Source organism: Fistularia commersonii, chromosome 5 (assembly GCF_037954325.1).
Source record: "Fistularia commersonii isolate RoL2024-O1a breed Wild chromosome 5, RoL_Fcom_v1.0, whole genome shotgun sequence".
Taxonomy (NCBI): domain Eukaryota; kingdom Metazoa; phylum Chordata; class Actinopteri; order Syngnathiformes; family Fistulariidae; genus Fistularia; species Fistularia commersonii.
In genome coordinates, this window is record NC_141288.1 from 14,405,010 (window position 1) to 14,431,957 (window position 26,948).

Below are 26,948 nucleotides of genomic sequence, written 5' to 3' on the forward strand. Positions count from 1 at the left end.
TGACTCAAGTCAGAGCACAAGTCTGCAGAAATCAGGGCCTACCAAATGTGGAGATGAGGCTGCAGAGTCGTGGGTGGCCAAGACTTAATTGTGTGTGTGCTTGTGTGTAATTGTGTGTAATGGAGGAAGTACTGTGACTCTGAATTTTTTTTTTTAAGTTAATAGTGGTTCTTATAGCAAGGTGTTTCCAACCTAAGGGAGATGCCATGGGAGGAAAACAAATTTATAGACATGTGTGTTGATGTGGAAAGTTATTTGGAAGTAACTTCGACACGTGCCATTGTTGCTGACGAAGTACATCTATCCAGGATGACAGACCCTAAAGGCAGTGACCTCTTTCATTTGGATAATGTAAACTGTCATACTGGAAAAATGGTTCAGTAATCATTTAAGAAGCACAGGGTATCCACTTTGTCCTCAAATTCTGCAGAGCCAATGCAGTCAAACATCTGTGAGATGTGCTGGATGAATAAATTCTATTGACTGGATCCCTGCTGACAACTTAATCAGATCAGAATCTCTTTAATCCCCAAATGTACAATAGCCGCAGGAATTCGACATGGTATAACAGCACCCTATAGCAGGAAATTTGAGATTAGAATTATAAGAGTTTGGGTTAGGATTATATGGGTTTGGGAAAAAAAAAAAAAAAAAAAAAAAAAAAAAATTAAAAAAAAAAAAAAAAAAAAAAAAATATATATATATATATATATATATATATATGTATAGGCAATTCAAGTTAGATATGAGATATGAGAGACACTTATAAAACTCACGAGGGGTAAAATAGATTGAAAAATAATAAATGAAAACAATAGTAATATTACAGTAATCAAAAATCACTATGAAAAAAGCAAAAAGAGTCAGGGTCTCTGTAATGCCGTGGCTGCTCAGAAGACTAAAGTAGATCTGCAGCAAAGATCTAGACATCTATGCATCAACAGCTATTTTTGAGTAAAAGGGGGTTACACACATTTTGGGAAAGTAGTAATATTGCTTTGCCTGGTAAGTGTATATTTATTACTTTTATATCTTCATTGAATTCAAGACAATTTAAGCCAATGTCTCTCAATAACATTTACAAATTCAAAGTACACTACTACTTGATAATACCCCGTCAGCAATTACAACTGTGAATATTTTGGAGACTGAGCTATGCTGAAGACAAAAGTGAGATTGTTAGACTTCAAATGATTTGATTTTGAAAAAAATACCCATGGACTACATCAACTATAAAATAGGAAAATGTAACTTACTTGATTACCCTTGCAATCTGAATGTATAGAAATGTTAACATTCAAAGACAGTTATAAACATCCATTATAAAATTGAAGTGCTCAAAGAAAATTATACATTCGTAAGAACATATAGACCATCCTTATAATTAGCCCAACAAAAGAGAGGTAAAAAAAAATGTCAATCTCATTTTCTGTAGCGATACCGATGAAAAGAGACGTTTTAGCCAATGAAAAATGAGCTGTTCTGAATAGGCTCAATACAAAAGCCATAATTTCTGTGTCAAGGCTGTATATTCACTGATTTCACTATGTTTCTCTCTTTGCTGTCCAGCACCCCACCATGTTAGAACTGGTACTTGCGAGGTGGTTGCGCTACACCGATGCTGCAACAAGAACAAAATTGAAGAGCGATCACAAACAGTGAAGTGTTCCTGCTTTCCTGGACAAGTGGCTGGCACCACCAGGGCTGCCCCTTCCTGCGTAGATGGTAGGCTCTAACAGCTAAGTTTTTCAGAGGCTTTCAGAGGCAACTCTTGATTCATATCTCTATCAAAGTTGATATTGCCAACCACCTGTCAATCTATAATAAACAGGTGTTAATGGATTTTTCACAGGATAGTTTGACACATTTTCGCTGAAGGTATTTGTACAGCCTCACAAACTGACTTTCAAGGTCATTTCAAACAAATGATTGTGCAGAACCTTCATACAGGCTGTGAAGTCAAAGACCAAGGGGATCTCTCAGCCTGCTAAGGTGTGAGCAGAAATGGATGCTATTCTTTTGGAGGAGAGGTGAAAACTTTGGCCAAGGTCTGGACACTAAAACACACTTGACCTATTACTTGACATTTCACTATTGACATTTCCTGCAAATTAGAGCTGCGAGCTGCGTGCATTAGATTTCAGCTATGCAGGATATCCGATAAAAGAATTAACAATACTTAACCTTATAATTATTTTTTCTTCTACAAAGATTACTGTGAGTGCTGTTCCGAGTCTCCTCTTTTTGATAAATGATCAGAGGGAGCTCCAGACAGCTAAACAAAAATCAAAGTTGAATAGATTTTAATGCTCAATTCAGGGGATCAATCAGGAACATTTATCTAGTAGCATGAATACCCTGTTAAATTTGTCTTTCTCATGCCACTTAAGATTATTATTGTTACATTTTAGAGTTGAGGCAGAGGAGTCGGGTTCAGGTTTTGGGGACTCTAAAAGGATAAATCAGTTACAAGAGTACAGTCACTGACTGTTGTAGAGGAAAGTACTCCCAAAACCATCATATTGTTGATTGAAGCCTCTCAAGCCTTGCTGATGCTAAAGAAAAGACATTTATAGCTTCATTTATGTTATTCAGAACAGCATTAATTAAGCACAACTAATATCTCGTTGACTTTAGGATTTTTGTTTTTGAGCCCAATGACTGAAATGCTGTTTAATCTATGGCTAATAGCATCCACATTCTTATAACAATATATCCACTAATGTTAATACTGACTAATTCAGACACTTCATTAAGTATTAGCAAACTGTAAGCAAGGTCAAAGCGAATATATGTGTAATGATTTCATTTAAGAGATAGAATATAAACAAATTATTACAAGTTTAGGCCTACCTTTTAGTCCCAGATGGTTTCAGTCTGCATAGCCATCATCTTTTCAAAGCGTCATTAACTGCAAAGTGAAACGTGCCTTGTGCATATTATGTGTGTTTAGATATCAATAAACCCTTTTTGTTTTCATGTGAATGCTTTGAAGCTTTTTAATGGCTAGTGTAACCCGACCACCAGCTGCTTGCCATTGACCTGCTGAGCATTTTACAGTGCGCTGCTGTTGTAGATTAGATCCGGCGAAAGACCCTCTTATTCGGAGAGTATCAATTCTGTGCAATTTACTCCACGATTACTACGATTAGACGATTATAGAGAATAGCCCTTCATTACTAACAATGATAATGTCAGTAGACAGGGGTGTATAATGGTGATGACTTCTTTGATATGACAAATTTAAATGATATCCTGTGAAGTAGGAAAACATTGGCTTATTGCTATTTTACTGCAAATGAGGTTGTGATGAGTGTGCATGACAAGGATGCTGAGGCTTTTGTTCTGGTACATCACTTTGATCACTCACCAGAAACAACTTTTCATAATATGACATGATGTGAGGCAGCTATGATGTACTCACTGATTCACTGATTGTAATGATGACTAAAAATAGAAACAATATCAATATTTCATTATGTGCATCGAGTATTAATTACATTGGTATCATTTTCATTAAGTTATAATGTTTTGTAGCTTTTTATGCAGCCATTCAGTGACAGATTTTCTTTTCACAAAAATAATATATCATTGGCCAGCAAGTGGTTGCTAATTACAAGTAACAGACAGTTAACATGGAAAACCTTCTCAGAAGAAACAATTGACCTGTAACCTAAGGGTTATTAATTATTCTGTTTGAGCCAATACTGATACTTTTGGCTTTTCAAATTCTGATCATGTGGAGTCGGCTGATAGCACTCATCCCTACTAATGCTCATTTAAAATTATAATACAGGTCAAAATGAAAATCAAATTGATTTTAAGTGCAACATTGGACTAGATACTTTGTTGGTTTAACAAACGAGCAAAAAATACAAAAAGGTTTAAAAATGGTAATATGTGACACTGTGCAGCACTGAAAGATGATTTTGATGAGTTGACCAAAAGCTTACAAACAAAGCAGTATAATCATTCAACCGTATCCACATCTAAACAACATCTGTGCTCAGCTGGAAGCCCTGATCTGTAACATTTTCATATCACCAAGCCTGCACACAGACAGATATTTCTGTGGAAGACTGATCTCATAATGAAAAACACTGACAGATGTATCGACCTGGCTCAAAAATGAAGAATTCAGTTTTCCACTTAAGGAAATATTTTGTTTCATTCTGTCTCATTTTTGGAAAAGCTCTTCAAAAGTGTTAACTCTCACCAAAATCCACTTTTCTGACAAAAAGCTGGCTAACTAGTGGAATGTGATCCGTGGCTTCATAACATCGTATTTTGTTCTCTTACAAAAGATACCTGCAGAGGCCTCAATGGGACCCAAAGCTCGACTGTGTTTCTCAATTACACATCAGTGGACTCTTTATTGCAGGTTGAACTATTATTATCAGATGATTCATGAAACTGCCTCCATTATCTAACAAGGAAATTGGCTTGAAATCATGAGAATTGTAGGGGTAAAAAAAAAGTGATTCTTAACACTATTCATCGAATACACATTATCTTGGGACAACGTGTGATTTAGAAAACATCTAGGGCTGTGGTTCATGCTGTGCATTCACATGCTGTATATAACATCTGTATTTTGTTTAAATGTATTTACATCATGCCACTGAGAAAAGCAAAAGAACATGAAAGATGTGGTCAAGGCAGCAAGAGAGTTGATGAAGAGGCAGGGACGTTAGAGCAATAGTGAATGGAAGGACTAAATCTTTATTTTCTGATGCTGCAGAAAACACCTGATGCTATATATGAATGTGACCCTGTAATACTTTGACTAAAAGGTTTTTGTAGTAAGACTGAAGGATAGATAGATGACTCTTACCTCATTATGCCACACAAGTCACCGCCTCATCACATTTGATGGATCAAGCTTGCGAATCCTGAAAATGAGTCCCTCTGCACTTGCATTTTTTGACCAAGGAAGAAAAGTGTAGAGGAAAAGCCAGAGCACACCAACAAAAAAGATCGCCCCCTCTCCCGAAAAAATCTGAGTTCCTTAACAAGTGAATGTATATATGCATTGTGTGTGAATGTATATATGCATTGTGTGTATGTGCATTATATATGAAATGCAGACAATATAAACTGTTCCATTGAAAATATCCCTGACAGCTATGGCCTCTTTTTGGAGGATATTGCACTGAGCCACAAAGCAGAAATTTGACCAACAACTCCCTGAACTCTGGGAGTTGCTGGTCAAATTTCTGAATGGAGGCTCCATATTGAAATTTACAGGACTTAAAAGATCTGCCGTGAAGTGTTGGTGATGGAGCTATTTAGCCATCGAAATGGGGGCCAAGATAATTAAGCAGGTGGTCGTAATTTTATGCCTGAAATATAATTATTCAATGTGTTATGATTTTCACTGGACAGCTACATCATTAATTAAAGGATTCATTAAATAGTCATGATATTGTTGGTAAGTATTGGTTCTTGGTGACCAAAAAGTCCTGAGCTAATGTTAGGGCTTTACTCCTTAAGAATTGGTCTACCTATGGTCATGAAAGACCAGTCTCCTATAATAACATAAAACCTTTGCAGAAAAAGAAAAAAGGTAATAGAAAATTAATCAAAAAAAAATATTGAGAGCATTTGATCATAAAAGCTTAAGAGAAAAAAAAAATGCAATAAACTGCACTTTTCAGAACTATTGATAATACTTTAATTTCATACAGTGCAAGTGGAGAATCGGGGAGGTGGTTACTTAACTGAATTGATTTTTCCAAATGTTTTATATATATATATATATATATATATATATATACAATTGTTTTTTTTGTTGCTATTGGCTTACTTATTCATTTTCCTTTACATTCAATCCATAAAATGAGCTACATTTTTTATTACAGTGTACAAATCAAAATACATCTGCTAAATACATACTGTTTAAATTGTGCTGTTCATAAATTATGTGGCTATATAACATCAAAAACTTAAATGTCTCCATCAAAGTTAACACTTTAAACTGTTCCAGAGAGTATCTTTCAAAATGAAACAGTAACGGACCTTGATAATTAATTAGTTACTGCGATATAAAATGTCACATAATAATAATTCATTAAAACTGATGTGTGTATGTGCGTGTGTGTGTGTGATAGTAAAATAAATATAACAGTCTACAGAGATTTGCTGATACATTACCCTGCTTAGACACACACTCCTCTTTTAGTATAGAAATGTCCAGCCAACAACCTATTGTGTCATTTACATGTGTGTATCCATACATAAAGTGTCTTCAAACAGAATTACTTTCATTGGTAATGAATAGAGCTCAACTGTACATGTTATACAGTTAATGATATAGTCAATACATCAAAAGCACAGGTGAAACAATGATGACAGTTGTTTTCAACAGCTGGAGGAAAATGTAAAAAGTCAGTGACAGGCATAGGGACATAATGCATTTGTCTGCTAATATTCCCCCAGGAGATGATTGAGATTTTTTAAAAAAGCAGAATGGAAATAAAAGCTGTTTTAAATTCAGCAGTGAATGCAATTTCCATCCTCTGTCTTTTTTCAGCCTCAATAGTGGAGCAGAAGTGGTGGTGTCAGATGCATCCGTGCCTTGACGGGGAGGAATGCAAAGTTCTTCCTGATCTGAAGGGCTGGAGCTGTGCTACGGGGAACAAGATAAAAACTACCAAGGTAAGTTTCTGACCTGTTGCACAGGAACTCACACGCTAAGTAAACTGACGAGTGCTTTTATCACAGTCACGCGCCCCCTAAAACAGCTAATGTGTGCATTTGCTCCTTGGATATCCCCAGGGACCGATAATCAATTGACAGCCGTGTCTCCTTAGCACTTTCAAGACACTTTGAGCAGCCAATCTGGCCAATTACTCACTCCAATTACCTGCTTTTAAGGTTGTAAGACGATGCTCGTATCCTTCACTGTGTTATGACGACTTCAGTTCTGCCTTTCTCATGTACTTAATTATTTAAACTGCCCACACCAGCACCATGCCTGGAGCCAGTATCCTGGAGCCAGGGAATATTGATTCTGAGACTTACAGAGACCTAGAAATGTGTCAACATTACGTGTGTATATATATATATATATATATATATATATATATATATATATATATATATATATATATATATATATATATATATATATATATGTATATATATATATATATATATATATATATATATATATATATATATATATATATGTACACACACACACACAAACACACACACACACACACACACACACAATTATATATGCATGATTGTATACACACACACACACTGTCTGATGTACACGGCCTCATCATCAGTATTAACACATGGCAAAAGCCAATTCTTACACAGTTCGACCAAAATGTCTTATTTCATACAATGAATGAACCTCGAAACAATATTGCATTACAGCACAGTAAATCATGAGGTCCCAGTACTTAGGTCCCAGCCTAAGTACATTATATTATTATTATTATTGTTATTATCTTATTATTTTTATTATATTTACACACACACACTCACTCACACCAGATATATACATACACGCACAATCTTCTATGGCTGTATTAGTAGATGTGTATAAGACCTTGATTAACTATAAAAGTTATACATCTCTCTTTTCTTTGCTGCATCCCTTTACATGGATGACTGGAAAGATTTCTGCGGACAGAGATCAACTTTGGTAACATCACATTCTTCACATTGGAGTCCAGGTGATTCGCTTCAACTCTACATATATACATTTCATTATCTTCATTTTATATCCACATTCATCAATATTTCTTTTATGATATTGCAAACTGCATTTGCATTCATGTTGCCATTCCAGTTTTCCAATAAAAAAATATAAGCAGTATAAGCAAGATGAAATACAATTCTAACAACTAACAACAACATGTTTGGAGTATCAGTCTCAGACAGCAGCATTTACTTTGAACTATTGAAAGATGGAAAAAGTACTCTCTTGAGTTTAAAATCTGTCTGTACAGAGCTTCAAGCAGAACGGAGTCAGAGTTCTCTGCACTTCTGCTGAGCTTTTGAGAAAACAGAACAATATTAACCTGGAATCTGATCAGCAGTGCATTCAAGAAGGCCTGAACACTGCAAGGCCACCAAATGATGGGGAAAATAACTAAAACACAATATTTTTGATATCACAGTCCTGGGATAAAGCCATGTGGTGCTAAATGATGACCAGAGAGGTCCTGACCCCCTTCTCCCAATTCGTATTTCAAAAAGTAGATTCTCAAGCAGCAGCAAATGCCATATTACACATGGACTACACATTTAAAGCATTTCAGAGGGGTCTCTTGCTGTCCTCTGGTAGCCACAAAAACTATTAAAAACACATAGGGTTTGATTTCCCTTCAATAAATTCAAATAACTTGAGGCAATATGGGTTTTCCCATTCTCTTAAATTGAAGTTATTTCCTATTAATCCTAGTTTATATATCTATGTATTAATTAATTGCTAACTTTCAGGTATTGTTTGTCTTTTTTTTTCTCCCTCTGGGGAATACAAAAATCTCCCCATGGTTTCAAAGACAGATATTGTTATGATGTTATGATATTGTTAAGATGCTTGGCTCTGGATAATGCGATGGAAGTCTGTCATTTCTGAAACGAAGTCAATCGCTTCCATGCTACTTAAAATATCTAAAGAAATGATGGACAGCGATGTAATACAGCCACAATCTGTGATGCCAAACAATAGAAGGTTGATATTTTTTCAGGATACTAGTTTATTTCATTCAGAGCTTATAGAGTTTGTTTTTTAAAGTCACAGTATTTAGAATTTGTATGTGATCGAAACATCATTTAAACTATTGTGAAAGAAACTTTGTGCAATTTAAAAACATTCAATAACACTCCAAATTTTGAGAAATTATGTCTGTTGAATGAATAACATAAAATGTTACCAAAATTACAGATGAAAATTTGAGGTTTAAATGTTGAGGAAAAAAATGTCACATAATGATGTATCTTGAATGTGTTTAAGGGTCCCAAGAATCATCCAATGGATAAGCTATTGCTGCAATATTTGTGAAAATAAATCCTCTAATATGGGGATGTACATTATGTTAATCACAAAATATACAATGCCTGCGGTGTCTTCTTCTAAATGCAAAGCTGCTGGGGGTTCTTCAAATGTCCTCTGAACATTGATCCTCAAATGCATTCCTGCAGCTCGTCAGCTAACAGAAAGTATCACACATCATCTCCCTGGCAATAGTTATTGGTAGCTCATGGAACGAGGCACATCATGCAAAAGTGCACTGCTCTTTACACTTTAGGTTTGCTTTTACAGGAACAGCTGTAGATAGAAAGAGCCCTCAGTTAAATTCCATTTATTTTGTAAGTTGGATGAGAACGGATCAGTGCATGGGGTTATTTGTCTGTGGTCCATATTGACACAAATATCCTGCATGCACTGCATCATTGCTGAAAATGAGTTGGGTTGCATTCCATCAGTAGGTGCTGCAGACTGAATGGTATTGTTTCTGATCATCGGCATTTGTGCTTCTTTTCTTTCTCAATCCCTTCTGCCACTGCAGTCTTTTAGATTTTCTTCTCCAATAAAAAAATACATTCTTACCTTCTAAGTCCACCTAGTGTGGCTACAAAATGGTAATATTCTAAAAAGTCCCAGCTTGTTGAATCACAAGACCGCTCACACTGCTCTGATTTTATAATTACACTGAAATTAGACAAACTTTTAAGAACCAAATGAAAATAAATCCTCCGCCAGTTAAATTAGCACCTGTCAGCCACCAGTTAACACGGAAACAACACCCACTGAAGACTCAGTTTTTCCTCATTATTTTTAGCATTATTTCAGACAGTTACTCAAAGCGCGCTAATGACTCCCCTTCCCTCTTGTCATCAAGTAAGATTCATCTCTACAGACATTTTCTTTTCTGATAAAAAACATTTCTGCTCTTTGTCTCTCCAGTGTGGAATTATTCTGAAATTAGTACCACATTAATCACAGAGACAGCCCAGAATGTAAATGACTCTGTAAAAAGAGGAATTATTGTCATCTGTTCAGCTCAACAACCTTTCAAGGGAAACTCTGTAGTTTGTATGCATACGATTACGTTGGCTTTCTTATCAAATGACTATCTGGTAGATTCAGCCTTGCTCTTATGCATAACTGAGGTTGATTTATATGACAATGTGTGGTTCTGTGACAAAGTTGTTTATCAAATGACCTATTTCTAAATTGATTGAACCAGGGTGTCGGAAATGTCTGTAACTTATCAAAGTTCAGTTTCCATAATAGAGCCTTTTGAGTTTGCATTGGCTTCTCTCAGGCCTCCAAACCTATGTGGCAGCTGACAGGAGGTTGGAATCAATAGAGGATGTTGTTACAAATGTTTTTTATGAATGCTCCTCCAGAGCCTTTTTCACTGTGTGTGTGTGTGTGTGTGTGTGTGTGTGTGTGTGTGTGTGTGTGTGTGTGTGTGTGTGTGTGTGTGTGTGTGTGTGTTCGTGCGTGTGTGTGTGCGTACGGGAAACAGAGAGAGAAAGTAAGAGCAGAGGGGCTGTCATTCAGCCACCAGACTCTATGACAAGCAATTTCAGATGAAGGAGAATTGAGGACTTCAGAGTATCTGTCAGCAACTCTGATGGAGAACCCAACTCATTTTTTAAATTCAAATACTGGAAGCATGTCATTAGTTTTCCCCAAAACAACAAAACTTGAATGCCTGGAAGTAAACCCTTTTTCTTTTAAAATGGATGAAATTTTTGATGCTCCCTCAGCTAAGATTTTGTAAAGTTCATTGAACAGCTGGATCTCTGTCAGCTTGATAAACTCCAGATCCCTAAGGAGAGTAAAATACAGAAAATATTAAACAATATAATGTTGTAAACACTATAAACAAAATCTGAAAGTAAAAAAATCTGAAAGAAAGTAGTTAGTTTGAATAAGAAGATTGACTAAAACAATAATTACTCACATGCTAAACGATGTAACATTGTAATTGAAATAACAGCAAGAAAAGCAGAACCTCTACACAGTGCATGGCTCACATCCCAAATGAGCACAATTCAAAATATCTATCAAGACAAGTACGGAGATTTACAAATCTGGCCTTCGGGACACTTTTGAACTGCTTGTGCTGATTTCATCCATCCATTACGAGGTACTGGAACAATATTTTTATCTTAAGAAATAGCTGTAAAAGTTTTTGTTCCCTGGGACTTTGTTTACTGCTACCTTTCAACTGGTGAATCAGTCAGATTTAAATCAAATACATTTATATATGTAGGTGTATGTCTACTTACTTAATCCCAAAACATCATGCCAATTTGCTCAGCTTTCAACAGGAAAAAAATGATTTTGCCCTCACAGCATTGGGAGATTTCTTTAAGATAATATTAGATAAGATAAGATAAGATAAGATAAGATAAGATAAGATAAGATAAGATAAGATAAACTTATACCCTATAGGGGAAATTCCTTTGTCACAACAGCGTAACAGTTGTAATGCCAAAAAAAGGAGAATAAATATGAATGTAAATATAAATAGTGACAAAAGAGAGAAAATAGCAAGACAATGAAAAAAATTACACAAATAAATAGACAGCAGATAAATAGACAGCAGACAGCAACATCAGGGATAACAATGGGTAACATCAAGGAACAGTGAGGGTGAAAAATACACAACCAGAACTAAACAACAATGTAAATAGAGTGACAAAAATAAATGGCAATGAATAAAATAAATAAATTAAAATAGGCAGGATGTGCAGGGACAAACAAAGATAAGAGAGACAGCAGAGTTAGAACATGATGTGAATGGGAGAGGTAGTGAATGGGGTAGGGTAGTGAGATTGTGGAATTGTGTAAGCAGCACAAGTGCACTCAGGCCGGTCAGAGTTGTGTGCCGTCCAGACTGGTGTTGTGCTGTCTGATGGCTGTGGGCACGAAGGAGCGTCTGAAGTGTTTGGTTCTGCACCGGGGTGGGATTAACCGTTGGCTGAAGGAGCTGCACATAAGCCACAGCTTGTCATGCAGTGGGTGGGAAGGATTGTCCAGTTTGTCCTTCACCCTCCCCACTGCCACCAATTGAAGATGGTCCAGGTTCAGTTCTACTACCGAGTGGGAGGGGGTTCTGGTTGCTCCACTCAACAAAACTTATGATCAGACCTCTGTATTCCTCCTCGTCATTGTTGATGTATCTAAGGATAGAAGAGTCATCAGAGAAGTTCTGGAGGTGGCAGGGACCGGAGTTGTACCGGAAGTCGCAGGTGAAGTTGGTGAAGAGGTATGGAGACAGGTGAAGAGGGTGAAGTGAAATCATTAAATGAAATGATAACACTGTCCACTTGCTATCTGTGAATGGCTGCTCATTCCTCAGCAATGTACTGATTCTGCTTGCATCTTGCATAATAGCCATTATCTCATTTCAGCGACCCACCTTAAAAGATGTCTAAAATACTATCCATAATACAGCAAAAAAAATTGGAAACTAAAATGTCATCTGTCAAACAGATCAGTGGTAGGAAAGGATATAATAGTGGGACTGTAGCAAGCCTTAAAATGACTCAAAACCATTCAGGCCCTGCAAATAGCAATTCAGCAGGATGTTAGGCCCATCTTAATGTTCCAACTTCTAAGGGATGCTTAGACCTTTTTGCTTTTTCCTCAGAAGATAATTTCTCTAGGTGTAATACATAAAACGAAAAGCATGAAAAGATACCCAAGTGTTGAAAAATGGCTCTGACTTTCAGTTGCTTTACCAACATCTCTGACATGTCAATATCTTGATCAATATCAATGTCTTTTCAACATAATTGAGTTTATTATTATCTCATAACACACAATTGAGTTTCTTTTTTACTACTATTGGCATCTGTTTCTGCATAATTTATTTATTTTTTTCATCGGTTTTAGTTTTATTGGTATTATGTCATTACAATGAAACATGTTCTTAAAACCATGTGCTCCTCCCCACTCCCCCACAGGTGAATCAAATGGTCTTGTCTTTGTTGGATTGTCGAAAGAGAAGCGACAGATGAGAAGGACCTTCCTATATATAAATGTCCCTTCTTCTGGACCACATAATACTCTGAACGCTTCTTCTCGAAGTCCATGCACAAAAAGGGATCGGATGCTCCACAAACTGATCATTCAGAACTACTTTCAAATGACAATAGACCATACTGGACAACAGGATTTACTCAAACATTGTACTGCTTATCGTGGAAGGGCAACAGTGAACTATGCTGATATGATCATTTCTAGAGTGACATGTTCTTCAGAGGGATTCTTTTGACAAGGATGAAAGCAGGTCAGTATATTTAAATTATTGCAAATACTCTAAAAGAAAGAAATGTGATTTTGTTTTAAGAGACAGTTGTGACTTTCATCTCTAAAATCATAGCTCTTGCAAAGGTTGAAATATTGCTTATAATATGTAGCCAAGCAGCAGGTGTTCGGGGTGATTTTCAAAGAAACACAACCACATCGTTCAGGCACCAAACAAGTACTCAGAGTGTAAAGATAGAAAACCATATTGTAAGGGAAAGAAAACCAACTCGGGTATACAGTATCTGTGAGTCCAGCCTGCTAGTGTCATGCATATATAAAGTAGATGAAATAATTTACTGATGTAAATTATTTTTTAAACTATCTAATTAGACATGAATTTGAATTTGAACTGGACAAAGTTCGTGCTATGATTTACCTGAGGGAAATGATGCACTTTATGTGTTTGCAAATGAAATTAGGTCCTCAACAGATATGATGACCACCCTGTCCCCCCAAAAAAAGGAAAAAAGAAATTATGAATATAATGAAATGTTTAATATTTTTTTACAAATGAAAATTGATAAAATGTCATTTGTTTTGGATATGCTGGTGATATTTACACAAAGTATAATCAGATATTTACTCAGTGGAGTATACATTAGGGACACGGTCATGTAAACAGTGATTTTATATTGTTGAGGACATAGTCCAGGTAAGAGAAAATATTAAAATGCAATAAATAATTGAAAATCAGAGTAAGACTTGGAGGATTTTGCTCTTAACCACATTATCAAAATACCATGTCGACACACACTTAAAAGTGTATATTCTTGACATTCTTGACAGGACAAGAAATCCACAGATCCCTAGAGGTGAATGTATGTTCCCTTAGGTCAGTTAGACTTTGACTTGATTATTTGATGTTTATTTTTTAATTTTTTAATCTTTTATTAATTTCCTGAAACTGCACATTGAAAAATAATTTTCTTACAAACATAAAACTGTTCCAAATATCACTGTTACATAAAGTAATAGTTTGAGGCTTAAATTATATAGGGATTGTACTTGTATCTAAATGAATTCCCATTATGCTGGAACCGTTATTACCTTTACCATCTATAACATACTGCTTAAAGTTTAAACGCACTATGAGTATTTGCAGCATTTTGTATCTTCTATGTCAGTCAAATTGCTCATAAAACATTAAAAAAAGAATCCAAACATTTTTGGGAGGAAACTCTTGATAGAAATTGGATATAGAATGAAGTAATCCAATGTGATCAACAGATATTTGACTTCCTACTACTGGATTATGCTTGTACACTTTGCAAGAGTTGGGTAAACCATTTTAGGGAACGGCTGAGAATTGATATCCAGAAATGAAATAATACTATACTAACATATGAACATAGATCAACTAAAAATCTTGATTGCCTTCATTCAGTAGCAGATAGATGAAAAGACTGCAGTCATTTGGTTCGGCCTCTTGTTTCTACATGGGCTGTTAAACCACATTAAGCCAAAACATAATCTGTATTTTAACCAACAGCAAACCATAGAGCTAAAATCCTGAAGTTTTGCCCCTTATTTAAAGATTTGGCATACAAATGTTAGTATCTATGGACACTGCCTTTATGTATATTAATGTTCAGAGAACATGATTTGCAACTCTTCACAATTACTATCACTTAGCAGGTTCGGTCTCCTTGCTTAGAAATGAATCTGCCATAAAAATTCAACTAAACAGCTGTTAGCAGCCAGAAGGTCGGATCCAGTTGTGGTTTAGTTTTCCTCTGAAAATCACTTCATTTCCTGCTGCTTCTGCCAGGTTCAGTTTTTTAATCAAATCTCTAGAGTTCAGAACACAACATCCAGACAGCAGGAGTGTAAATTAAACACACACCATCTAATTGCTGGGGGGCTGACAGCAGTATTCGCAATTCCGATCACCTTTGAGGGGTATTGCTGACACTTCCTTTGTCTGTGTAAATGATAATGACATCACTAATAAACTATGGTTGTGGAGCTCAAGGTGTGTGTCTTTTAATCATAATGATAAGTCAATGATCACACTAAAAATCAGGATGTTTTCTCAAGTCATCTTTTCACATCAAGAGTATATGATATAACAAGATACATAACAAAAGTATATGATGCAGCATAGTCAGAGGGACCTGTTGCTTAGGTTTGCAGATATGAAAATTTTGATAATTTCTGCTATTATTGTGTTTTAAGGTTTTAAAGGTATAGGTTGTCTGAGCTGAATCTCCAAACAATGGGATCTGATTTTGAGATCCACATCAGAATTTGACTTCATTGTAGGATACAAATGATTGGTTTGGTAGATACCATCATGTATTCCAAAGAAATAGTAACTATTTCTACTGTAACTACCCTGTGGGGTTGGGTGGGGGAGTGGGGTGGGGTAGCTGTGGCTCAGCTGGGAGAGTGGGTGTCCTTCCAGTCTGAAGGTAGGACTGAAGGTAGGCTCCTTTTTAATCCATGCAGAAGTGTCCTTTGGCAAACTGAGCCCTGAGTTTCTCCTGATGGTCTGCTTGGCGCCTTGCATGACAGCTGTGCTGCCATCAAGTGTGTGTGTGTGTGTGTGTGTGTGTGTGTGTGTGTGTGTGTGTGTGTGTGTGTGGGTTAATGCAATCCATTGTAAAGTGCTTTGAAACCACAAGGTGTGAAAGTGCTATATATGTTGAGACCATTTACCATTTATACGAGTCAGTGCTATCTATACTTAGGCTCATACATGTGGTTGTTACTGAACTGATCTATACTTCAAGATGTGATCCCTCCAAAGAAAATATAGAGATGTGATTATTTTTGTGATCCCCTCCTAAATGGTAGATTATTTTGACAAAATACTTTTATATATAAGTAAAAGTACAACTATTTCAACAAATGCAATTTAAAAAGCATTTCCTCTTTAAAGGATAGTGAACCTCTTCCTTTGGGCTAAGTGGTTAAAGACCCCCTCCAGGTGTGCTCGGACGAATAACTTGCCGCTTATATGGGTTTCCTCTAAACGCAGTTCAATGATCTTGTTAAAAACATCCTTCACCTTCAATGAACATATCAGAATATATGAATACTTATATATTGCGCATTTTAGAGATGTCTCTCAGTTCTCAGAAAATCAATTCTCGTTTTTTTTTTTCTTTGTGGGATATAAGTTTTCACAGTTCATTCATTTAACAGCATGTATTCTCAGTCATTAATCCTGGGATGCAGATATCTCTTATTGGAGATGCAAAGAGTCTCTACTTTCATCTGACCATTGCGGAAAAAAAACCTGCCTTGAACAAAAATACAGGGTAAATTGTGGCTAACAAAAACAGAGAAGCCCACCAGAACAGTTTATATCTTCTCATCAGAGGTATTCACTGTCCTCTTCTTCTTCCTCTTTCGGCTTTTCCCTTCAGGGGTCGCCACAGAGTATCAACTTTCTCCATCTAACCCTATTCTCTGTATCCTTCTCTCTCACACCAACTACCTTCATATTCTCTCTTACTACATCCATAAATCTTCTCTTTGGTCTTCCTCAAGACCTTTTGCCTGGCAGCTCCAATTCCAGTATCCGTCTACCAATGGATTCTATATCCCTCCTTTGTACATGACCCAACCATCTCAGTCTGGCTTCTCTGACCTTCTCTCCAAAACATCTAACGTGCTGTTCCTCTGATAGACTCATTCCTGATCCTATCCGTCCTGATCACTTCCAAAGAGAACCTCAACACCTTCATCTCTGCAATCTCTAGTTTTGCCTCCTGTCTTTTTGTCATTGTTTCGTCACAGTTTCTAGTCCATATAGCATCGCTGGTCTCATCACTGTCTTGTACACCTTTCCTTTCATTCTGGCCGATAGCCTACTATCCCATAGTAACCCTGACACTTTCCACCACCCATTCCAACCTGCTTTGACCAGTCTCTTCACCTCTTTTCCACACTCTCCGTTGCTCTGGGCTGTTGACCCCAAGTACCTGAAATCCTCCACCTTCTTGATCTCCACTCCCTGTCACCTCACCGTTCCACCCGAGTTCCTCTCATTCACAAACATATATTCTGTCTTGCTGCGACTAACTTTCATTCCTCTCCTTTCCAGAGCATACCGCCACCTCACTAGATTTTCCTCTACCTGTTTTCTGGTCTCACTACAGATCACGATGACATCTGCAAACATCATGGTCCATGAAGATTCCTGTCTAACCTCATCTGTCAGCCTGTCCATCACCATTGCAAACAAGAAGGGGCTGAGAGCTGAGTCCCACCTCCACCTCAAACTTCTCCGTTACAGCACACCATACCACTGTCTCACAGCATACATGTCCTGCACCAGTTTAACATACTTCTCTGTCACTCCAGACTTTCTCATACAATACCAGAGCTAATACTTTTCTTCCAAATGACACACCAAGTACTCTTCTACCTGTCTCCCTGATAATATTAGCTGTAGTTGTCCAATCATCTGGAAGCTCTCCCTGACCACCCAGAGCCTTTCTCAACCCCTCCCTGAAAACCATGTAACACTCCCCCCTTTTCAGCTTCCACAACTTTGTCCTCTGCTCTGGTTTTATCTTCTTGATCTTCCTTGTCGCTAGAGTCATCCTACAAACCACCATCCTATGCTGTCTGGCTAAGCTCTCACCTACAACTACTTTGCAGTCACTAATCTCTTTCAGGTTAGTCTACCTGCATGCTCCCACCTGTGCTATTATAAGTTACCCTATGTTCCTGTCTTTTCTGGAAAAGAAATGTTCACTATAGCCATGCAAAGTCTTCCACCATCTGTCCCTTGGTGTTCCTATCCTGTATACCAAATCTGCCCAACACTTCTTCATCCCCTCTATTGCTTGCACCAACAATTGTAGTCTGCCCCAATTACCACTCTCTCATCTCTGGGGATTTTCTACATCACTTCATCTTGCACATTCCAGAACTTCTCCCTCTTCTCAAACTCACATCCCACCTGCAGGGCATAGCCACTAACAACATTGAGCATCACAGCTTCAATTTCCAGTTTCAGAATCAAAAGTCTATATGACATTCTTTTCACCTCCAAAACATCCCTCCTTCAAGACAACTCCTACTGCAATTCTCTTCTTGTCAGTACGATAATATTATAGCTTAAAACTAACTCCTAAGCTTCTCGCCTTACTACCTTTCCACCTGGTCTCCTGGATCCATAGTATATCCACCTTCCTTCTGTCTCTGCATTATGTCAACCAACTCTCTACCTTTTCCTGTTATAGTCCCAATATTCAAAGTCCCTACTCTCTGTCCCAGACACTTTCCTTTCCTCTTCTCTGTCAGTTTCCGAACACACCTTCCTCCTCTCTTCCTCACACCTTCTTTGACCCAGAGTAGCCCATTTTCCATTGGTACCTCTACCAATAGCAGTCATTGTTAACCCGGGCATTGACTGATCTGGTACGATCTGATTATTAGGTTTGATTTGCATGTTTGATTTTGGCAAAAGTTTTATGCCGAATGCCCTTCATGATGCAACCCTCTGCATTCATCTGGGCTCGGGACCGGCTCAGGGAGACACTGGCCCGTGCTGCCCTGAGGCTGCATTAAAAGTTAGCAGTTCTAATATGTAGATTTAATGCATATTTATTTACCCAGTCTTATTTTTCAATAAGTCCAATCTTTGTAGATAGTAGTCATCTTGCATGGCAATATAATGGGCCATGAAAACTAGTGCTTTTGAGATAGTATAAGCATATGAAGACTGAAACAGAGAGTCACAGAACTTTAACAGAAAATAAGAGTAATCAATTTTCATAGATTTAGTTTGAAGTGACAATTGCTATCAAAGACAATCCAACACTGTAAATGAGGAAGAGAAAGAAAGGCAAACTAGGCGACGTCATTGGTTTACATTAGAAGGGTAGATTACTCATGTCAAGCACAGTAGCTATAGAGAGAAATATATGCAGGGATTTTTGTTCTTCTATATAATTTGTCCAACAGAGACAGTGATTTACTCTAACCTTTTGATGTATGATGTCATTCTGAAAGGTCTTATCAAATATGTGGCTGATTAATAATATAATAAAACATACAATATATAGATAAGATATAATAAAAGATGTTGAATGGTGAATGGGAAAATGAGAAAACTACAGCCTAATACTTTTCACATCAAAATTTGCAGACCAATGTCCCCGAAAAATATACATAAAATCGCAATATCAAATTAATTTTTATTAAACAATATTTTTCTCCATTAATTGTACTTATTCCAAGGCATACTTTTGTAAATCCAATCTTCAAATGTTAAATCACACACGAGAGTCGTGATGAATTAACTTTTTACACGACATCATATGTGTTCAAAACCTGAACCTATATTTCAACCCTTATTCAAAAAGGAAAAGGTATCCATGTGTAAAAATAGTATCAGTTGTCTTAAAGGAGTGTCTGATGCAGAATTCATGGATCCATGGCTTGGAGACTTTGACAGCTGCAGAAAATTCCCGAGATAACTGTCTGAGAGTCCAATCAAGTCCAATCAACTGCCTCTCTGTCATTTTAAACACCCTGGCTTAAGGCATTTGTCACCTCAGAGGGGGTGCTGAAAATATCAAATCTGAGGGCAAAGATGGATTTCAGCACCTCCTGAAAAAGCTTTTCATGACTCCTGTTATCACAGTGGGGGAAATCACACAGTCTTGAGGAGTCTTGAGGGGGTTTGCCTTGATGTAAATCAGCAGGCAAAATGTTGAGGTTTATTTTGAAATGCACTGACGTGCCACAGATTTATCCCTGTTTTGCACAATCTTTTGAAACACTCTCAAATTATGGTGTTTTTAAACTCATCCTGCCTTCTGCTTCTAGTGCAGCATAGATCTTGTATCATCACATCAGCTTGTTATCAGTCCAATGTTTCAATGGAAAATGAAACAATCCTGAGAATAATAATTTTTTTTTGGTAGGCCCTTTGAGGTGAACAATGTTTTCCTGCAAATCTCGGGTTGTCAATCATGGAAAGATCCTTGCTAGATGTTAAGAGGCAAGAATACCATGTTATTTTGGACGCACATGTTTATGAATGTGATGCTGAAGTAGTGCCCAGCAGACAGCCAAAGTGCTGAGTAAAGGCAGTTTATTTAGCAGTTTACTGACTGATTGATTAATGGACAGTATCAAATACCTCCTCTCGTATAACTCGGGCAGTCTAATGACAGCCCATCTTTTGAGAACTCAGCAATTATAGAGCAGATCGAGCAATTATAGTTTTCTCGTGTTGGATAGCCCATCTGTCCCACAAATCACAAATACCGAAATATACACAACATAAAATTTAAGATGTTGTGCAGATTTCTCAGATATATGTGTTTGGCCAGTGTATTAAGTGAAGAAAGCTTTGCCAACTTTGTTTAGATTTCCAACCAATTCTAGTTACTCTTTAGCATATTTCTAAAATGCTTAGCTTTTTCATGTCAACTTATTCCTAGATTGGCAATAAATCAATTTCATATTCCAGTGTTCAAGAACAAGACATCGCTCACTGAGGGTTCTGACAATGTATGGTTTTACCAAAGTGCTGCTGAATTCATAGATAATCTGACTTCTCTGTAATCAGGACACAAAAAGTGTCCAGTCTTTTCAGTGTATAAATGTATATGCCATGAGAAAAAGACATCACAGCCTTTTATTTTTTGAGCCCCTGTTAAAATTGCATGGTCACGATATAATTTCCATTGTAAGTTACATTGCATTATCCACTTACAGGCAAAGAACATGGCATCACACCTGTAGTGGATGTTTTTTTTTTTTTTCCCATAAGTATTGCTATGCCCTATAATTTTTGCACACATATAAGGGACAATGTCTCCTGTCCAAGGACACAGTAGCAATTCAGAATGTCATGTAACTAATGGAACATGTGTCATTAAGCAGCAGTTTCAAAAAAGTTGAGGTGCCGTTCTTCTACATTGTTTATGAGGAAAGACCTGACCGTTTCAGTGGTGACATGAAATAGCTAGGCTTTAGGAACTTTCACAGACTCAAAGGCAGCTATGATCTACAAGAACTGAAGGATTGGATGAAGTTTCAAAATCCATCATTCCAAGTGTAGATGAAAAACACCATTTTCATCATTGTTGTCACAAAATTGTAACGGGTGGCACCAGCCAAATTTCTCATCTCCCATTATGGCTAAAGTTGCGAGAAAAGCATTTGTGTCATCACATGATCATGTTGATTGTCAGTAGTTAATCTTACTTCAAACTCAGTTATTTGTAATTTTGCTTGAACGGCAGCAGCAGAAAAAAATATGTCAGCAGCAAAGTAGTTAAGAGACAAAATAATAACTTTCAACATCAACTGGCAATTAAAATCCAGATCATAATACTTATTGCCGACGGTTTTGAATCAGAACTGAATCACTCACCATTTAAATAGGCTGCTGACTGAGTGGAAGTGCATACAGATCCTTGCAGGGTTGGGCTCAGTGGAAATAAGAGTGTTGCATATAGTCAGTTATGTTGGTTCAGTCCTCAGGGAGTTCTGTCTGTCAAAATAACTGTTTCTTCATGATTCAGTTGAAGCACCATTCACCTTGAGGGAGGAAGTGTAATTGAAACATAGAGGTATTGGTCCGAAAGGACATTTTGAAATATCTCCTTTTTTTTTCTTCTAAGAATATTGTTATCCCTTAAGTATTCACATTATTACATTATTTCACAAATATATTGAAGTTTTTTTTCTCATATCTAAGCAGATATCTGCAAGATGGCAAAAACACTCACTGGATGAACTTATATAGCAGCACTGCTCTGCAATCTGTAGGTGTGAGTTTCTAAATTAAACTTGAAATGAATTGTCTTCAGTTTCAACTGAAAGAGTTTTACAGGCCACTTTTTGTCACGTAAGGTTTGATGATAAATCAATTCTCAAAATATTGATGGTATCAAAGGGAAAAAATTTAAGGTTAATGCAAACCTCTACATGAAATCATACCACACCACTAACCAAGTAAGTTATATCAACTTATCTTGACATAACTTACCATTAAGATAAATTGCAGGATAAGAAGGTGTAGTCATATGACAATAATAAAAACTTTATCAACATTGAGTAGCACAAAAATTGAGGAAATCAGAATCATGACAAAATATTTTTTGATTAAATGGGGGTTGAAAGTCAGTGGACAATAGGCACACAGTACAGTAATCTCTGCTGGGAAGTCTCTCCATACAGGGATTAAGTCAGTACAAACAATCCAAAACTGGCCAGCGTGCAGGTGACATTTTGAGAAGCTCTGTGGCCCTTTTTTTTTAAATGTTATATTCAGCTTAAGTCTTTATTTAGAAAAATGACACAATGGAAACTTTATGACATTGAATCAAGCAGCTGGGTTTTGATAATACTGTTTTAAAGATTAAATTCAAGGACCTTATTGTGGCGAACTACTGTACACATAGTTAAATTCCAAATAAAGAACCTTGTGGATTAATGCCAGCTACTGCAGAGAAGTGCAAGGACGGGGATTAAGCAAGTGCCAATCTTCAGTGACTGTGGCCAATGCCTTTCCCACATTGAGTGAGAGAGGGGTTTGGATTTGCTCTTGGGCCACAACTCACAAAGTCACAAGTACACTGACTACTAAGGTCACCCTGATGATAGGATGATGCCAAAAGCAGGGATGGGCAAAATGTTCCAGTGCTTCCTGTCTCATTGTTCGTACTTGACGAGATCTGAGTAAACAATGTAATGATCCTCCCATCGGTGATGCTGCAGAGCTATAGCACGGGGGCTAAGGAGGAGCTCTTACATGGCCTCACTGACCTCATGACCATAGTCTGCATCTTGAAACAACATATCTGGATGAATGGGCAACATGTTCATAAGTGCCTCGGACCCAGTGATGTGGACCCTGTTATCTCACCAAGCCATGCATACAGTATGTGACAATTTTGCCAGTGACAAAACCAGCTCTATCTCATGCTGCATACCCAACCATGTGAGGTAACCACTGAATAACTTATTCATTGAGTTTCTTCCTGATTTGGTATATTGTAAACAATGCTCACAAAATCAATGTTTGCTGAGCTGTCAGAGTTTTCCTGGAGTTGAACCCCTGATTGCTCTCCTAACACCCAGATTTTTAGTCCTTTACCCAGCTGTCTATAGCCATGATGATCAGATTGCTCTGGAAATCAATATCTAGATGTGTACCTCATTACTGTAGAAGTGTTGCATTTACATCCCTGGTATTCTGGACAATGTGACCCAAAATTGCTTTCTATCTGTACAGTCTGCAGCACAAGGAGGAGAGTAGGAGGTGGTTTAGCCCAACTGAAAGTCATTGTGAAGCGAGGCAAAGCAAATCTTTGACAAGTTTTGTCGACCATTATTGGGGAAATTGCAGATCTGATCTCTTGTGTTATGCAGGTACTTGGATTTTGTCAACACAGAATGATCAATGTGAAGATTTGAATGTGAAATATCAAATTGATTTACTTACTTTTCAGCTTCTCCAGCTATCCTCTAACAGTTTGTGACATAGTGATTATTTAGTAACAGCTGTAGTTTATTTATTCCTAAATATTTCCAATGTATTTAAGTCAGGGTGCACAACAGCTCTAAACTTCCATTTAAAGACAGGAGATGAGCTAATACAGTGCACCTCTCATTAACAATCATGATGCAGTCAAAAAAACTTTTTTTTTTAATATGTATGTTTGACATAATTGTTGCTGTTTTTGAAAAATGTCACCCATGGGTGTTAAGACAAGGCAATAAAGATATTTCAGTGCTGCCGAAATTGACTCATTATTGCCCTTCTCTATACTGAGAATATCTATCCATTGTTATTTCATCTTTTTGTCAAAATACATCTACAAAATCAGGTCTTGTTTGTTTTCAGTTCAAGATTCTCTTCATGGCTTCATGCTCTTCTCACTAAGATTGAACAGTTTATTTGTTTCCTACCTTGTATTTTTCTCAGCAGAGTACAGTACATAACCAGCAACCAGATTGGATGGATGGCAAAACAACCAAACATCAGAAATTAGAATCCCAGTTGTTTTTTATATTATTCAGTGAAAGAGGACAGCAAACTTTGTAACTTGAATACTCAAAAAATAGGATGCTGTTAATTTAATACAAAAACATTCTGAATCACATTTTTAAACATGAAACAAAGTAGATCCTATTACAACCAGAGAAGAGGGAACAGTTTTGGGATAGTAGTTAAGGAATCAAAGAATTGCATTTGTACTTTGATAAGTTGAAGAATAGCTTTCATTTTTATTTGTCTAAAAATGCCATTTCTCAATGGAGCGATCAAGATCATATCATCAATAAAAGCATAAAGAAAGATGGGATGTTTATGAATTTGTCTTAGACATTTCAGAATATTCAACAGTTATGTTGCAGATAAGAACTATTCCAGCAGAAGACCCCAGGTGAGAAATTTACTTTTCTTCTTTGGGAAATAAACTTATTAAAAAAAATCTCACCTGCTTTTAATAAAGGGACCCAAGACCAACAAGCTGGTAGGTCAATTCGGATCTCAGCCCACTCCAGATTACCATTGAGGATTTTCTAACCCTTGTTTTGTTTTTGCTTTGCTGACATCTCATCTCTGATGTTCCTACTGGCTCTCTGTTGGGAAATTATGAAAACAATTATTACAATTATAATTTAAAAAAGAACATTCGCTATAGATAAACTGTCAAAAAATTCTGCTCCAACATTTCCAAGCTAAGTCGTTGGTTTGAAAAGTCTGGACGTGCATTTACCTCTGATTCCTTGACAGAGATCAAAATAAAGTTGGAGACAACTAAGTATCCCTCTTTCTTTTTATTTACAGTCATTACAAAACACCACCAAACGCACCATTTCTTTTCACTATATGTTCCGTAGTCTCATAATGTAATGAGGATCTTGTAAATGTATAGTCCACCAGGGGACTGGAGCTCATGGGAGCTTCTTTTGGAGATGAAATTTCATTACAGTCTCACTGTAAACCATCAACATTATCAACAGCTTTGTACTTTCATTTTGAGTAATTGTTTTGCGTTTCTCATTAAGAAGTAATACATTCATGTGGATCACATGCTCACAATGGAGGCATAGTAGAACAGCTTCATGGAGCAGGTGGATTTGTTGAGTTTCGGCATATTATAGTCGAATTATGTGTCATATTATACTACAGTTTAGGATATGCATGATATATATTGATTGAATAGCATTTTTATGTTCTAGAGAATGTTAAAGATGAAATTTTCTTTAAAAAATGCATATTATTGACAGGTTTCTGCTGGTAAAATAGCTCAAATCACATTTCTCTCAGTTGTTTTGAATAAAGCCTGTCTGAGGACTGGAACATCTCTGAGTCATGACCTACTTCAGCAGAGCTTGTTCTTCGTGTATCATTGTTTCAGAGGGATGTTTCTGTGACACAGTTTATGATGTAAAAATGCTGTATGTGCCATTAAAGGGCTCATGTGAAAACATTTGCAGGTGTCCTTTTGCTTCAAAATATATACAATTTCTGTTAGTTTTGTATGATTCAATATGTTGTTTCCGCTGATTCATGTTTTTAAATTAATTTTTATTTGTTTAAAAGCAACATAATTTCTCTCCACTCATCAAAAAAATCGTAGAATATATGAATACACAGACATGTTTCATTTTTCATCATTTTGAGACCGGGAAGTTAAGTTCTCACGGACAGTAACATTTATATGATTCTATTATTATAAATGTCTTTTGCAGTTTTATATTGTTATATATGAAATATTGTTATATCTGTTGCATATACATTATATTTTGTTTTGTCTTGTTTTGTAAAGCACTTTGAAACTATATCGTCTCAAAATTATTATTGCCTGCAATGTAGTTTAAAGGACAGTTACGGTCTTCTAAAAGTAAGTCTAAAAGTGATTTGCAACTATTGGAAGATGTTTAGAACCGGTGGATTATATGTTTTTTAGATCAGAATAATCTCCATAGAAATTGTTTTACAGCAATTCCTTTTTTTCTGGCTATCCTTGACTTTATCTTGTGTGTTTTCAATCAAACCGCAAAATGATCAGTGGGTGACGACAGTGCAATAAATCTTGAATGTAAAAATAATCAAGCATGATAAATGTAATTCCTGAATTTCAGAAAATTTGCATAGACGCACGTTCTGTACTGATTTATCATTTATCCCTACTTGGTGGCTTCCAGCTTCCCAATCACTTTGGTGCTGCAGTGGTTGGTTGTCTCACTGTGTAAAAATGTCACCCTGTGCCAGATATTATCATGTTTATGTTGTAACATGCTCTGGTTATTTACAGTTAAAAACAGAAATAAGCACCTATGAGCACATGTTTGGCATCATGGTGAGCACGCCATCAATTTAAATCAGAATCTTAATTCAAATTTAAATCTAAATTTAACAAATTATGTTACTAAAAATAAATAGTAAATTGTAATTGCAGTTACTTATAGAGGCTGTTATCACTCTAAGAATTTACCTCACCTGTCTAAGGTGAAGCTTCTCTCTGTTTATGTTCAATGAATTTCCTTTGTTTATTTTTGATATAACATTTTAACTTAATTTTCAAAATTCAAGAAAATTCCCCTCCGTTGTCATGGTCAATTTAAGCACATACCCGAAATTACAATCTTGCAAACTGTGAGAGGGCTGACTTTGAGCACTTCCTCATGATACCATAATCCAAAGCATTCCATGTCA

The 26,948-nt window shown here is 36.6% G+C and overlaps 1 protein-coding gene across 3 annotated transcripts in view; it reads left to right on the forward strand.

The window, feature by feature from the left end:
* LOC147234164 (chemokine-like protein TAFA-2) overlaps positions 1 to 26,948 on the forward strand; it is a 99,958-nt gene that overhangs the window by 57,092 nt on the left and 15,918 nt on the right. For 2 of the 3 annotated variants that reach the window (XM_086146959.1, XM_086146958.1), the window contains 4 exons: positions 1,570 to 1,725; positions 6,533 to 6,657; positions 7,638 to 7,694; positions 12,955 to 15,271. In XM_086146959.1, the coding sequence (XP_086003085.1) occupies positions 1,570 to 1,725; positions 6,533 to 6,657; positions 7,638 to 7,667 (311 nt within the window). In that variant the 3' untranslated portion in view covers positions 7,668 to 7,694; positions 12,955 to 15,271. Of the gene's footprint in view, positions 1 to 1,569; positions 1,726 to 6,532; positions 6,658 to 7,637; positions 7,695 to 12,954; positions 15,272 to 26,948 lie in introns of those variants that run through there. The other variant, XR_015106163.1, reaches the window with a different exon arrangement.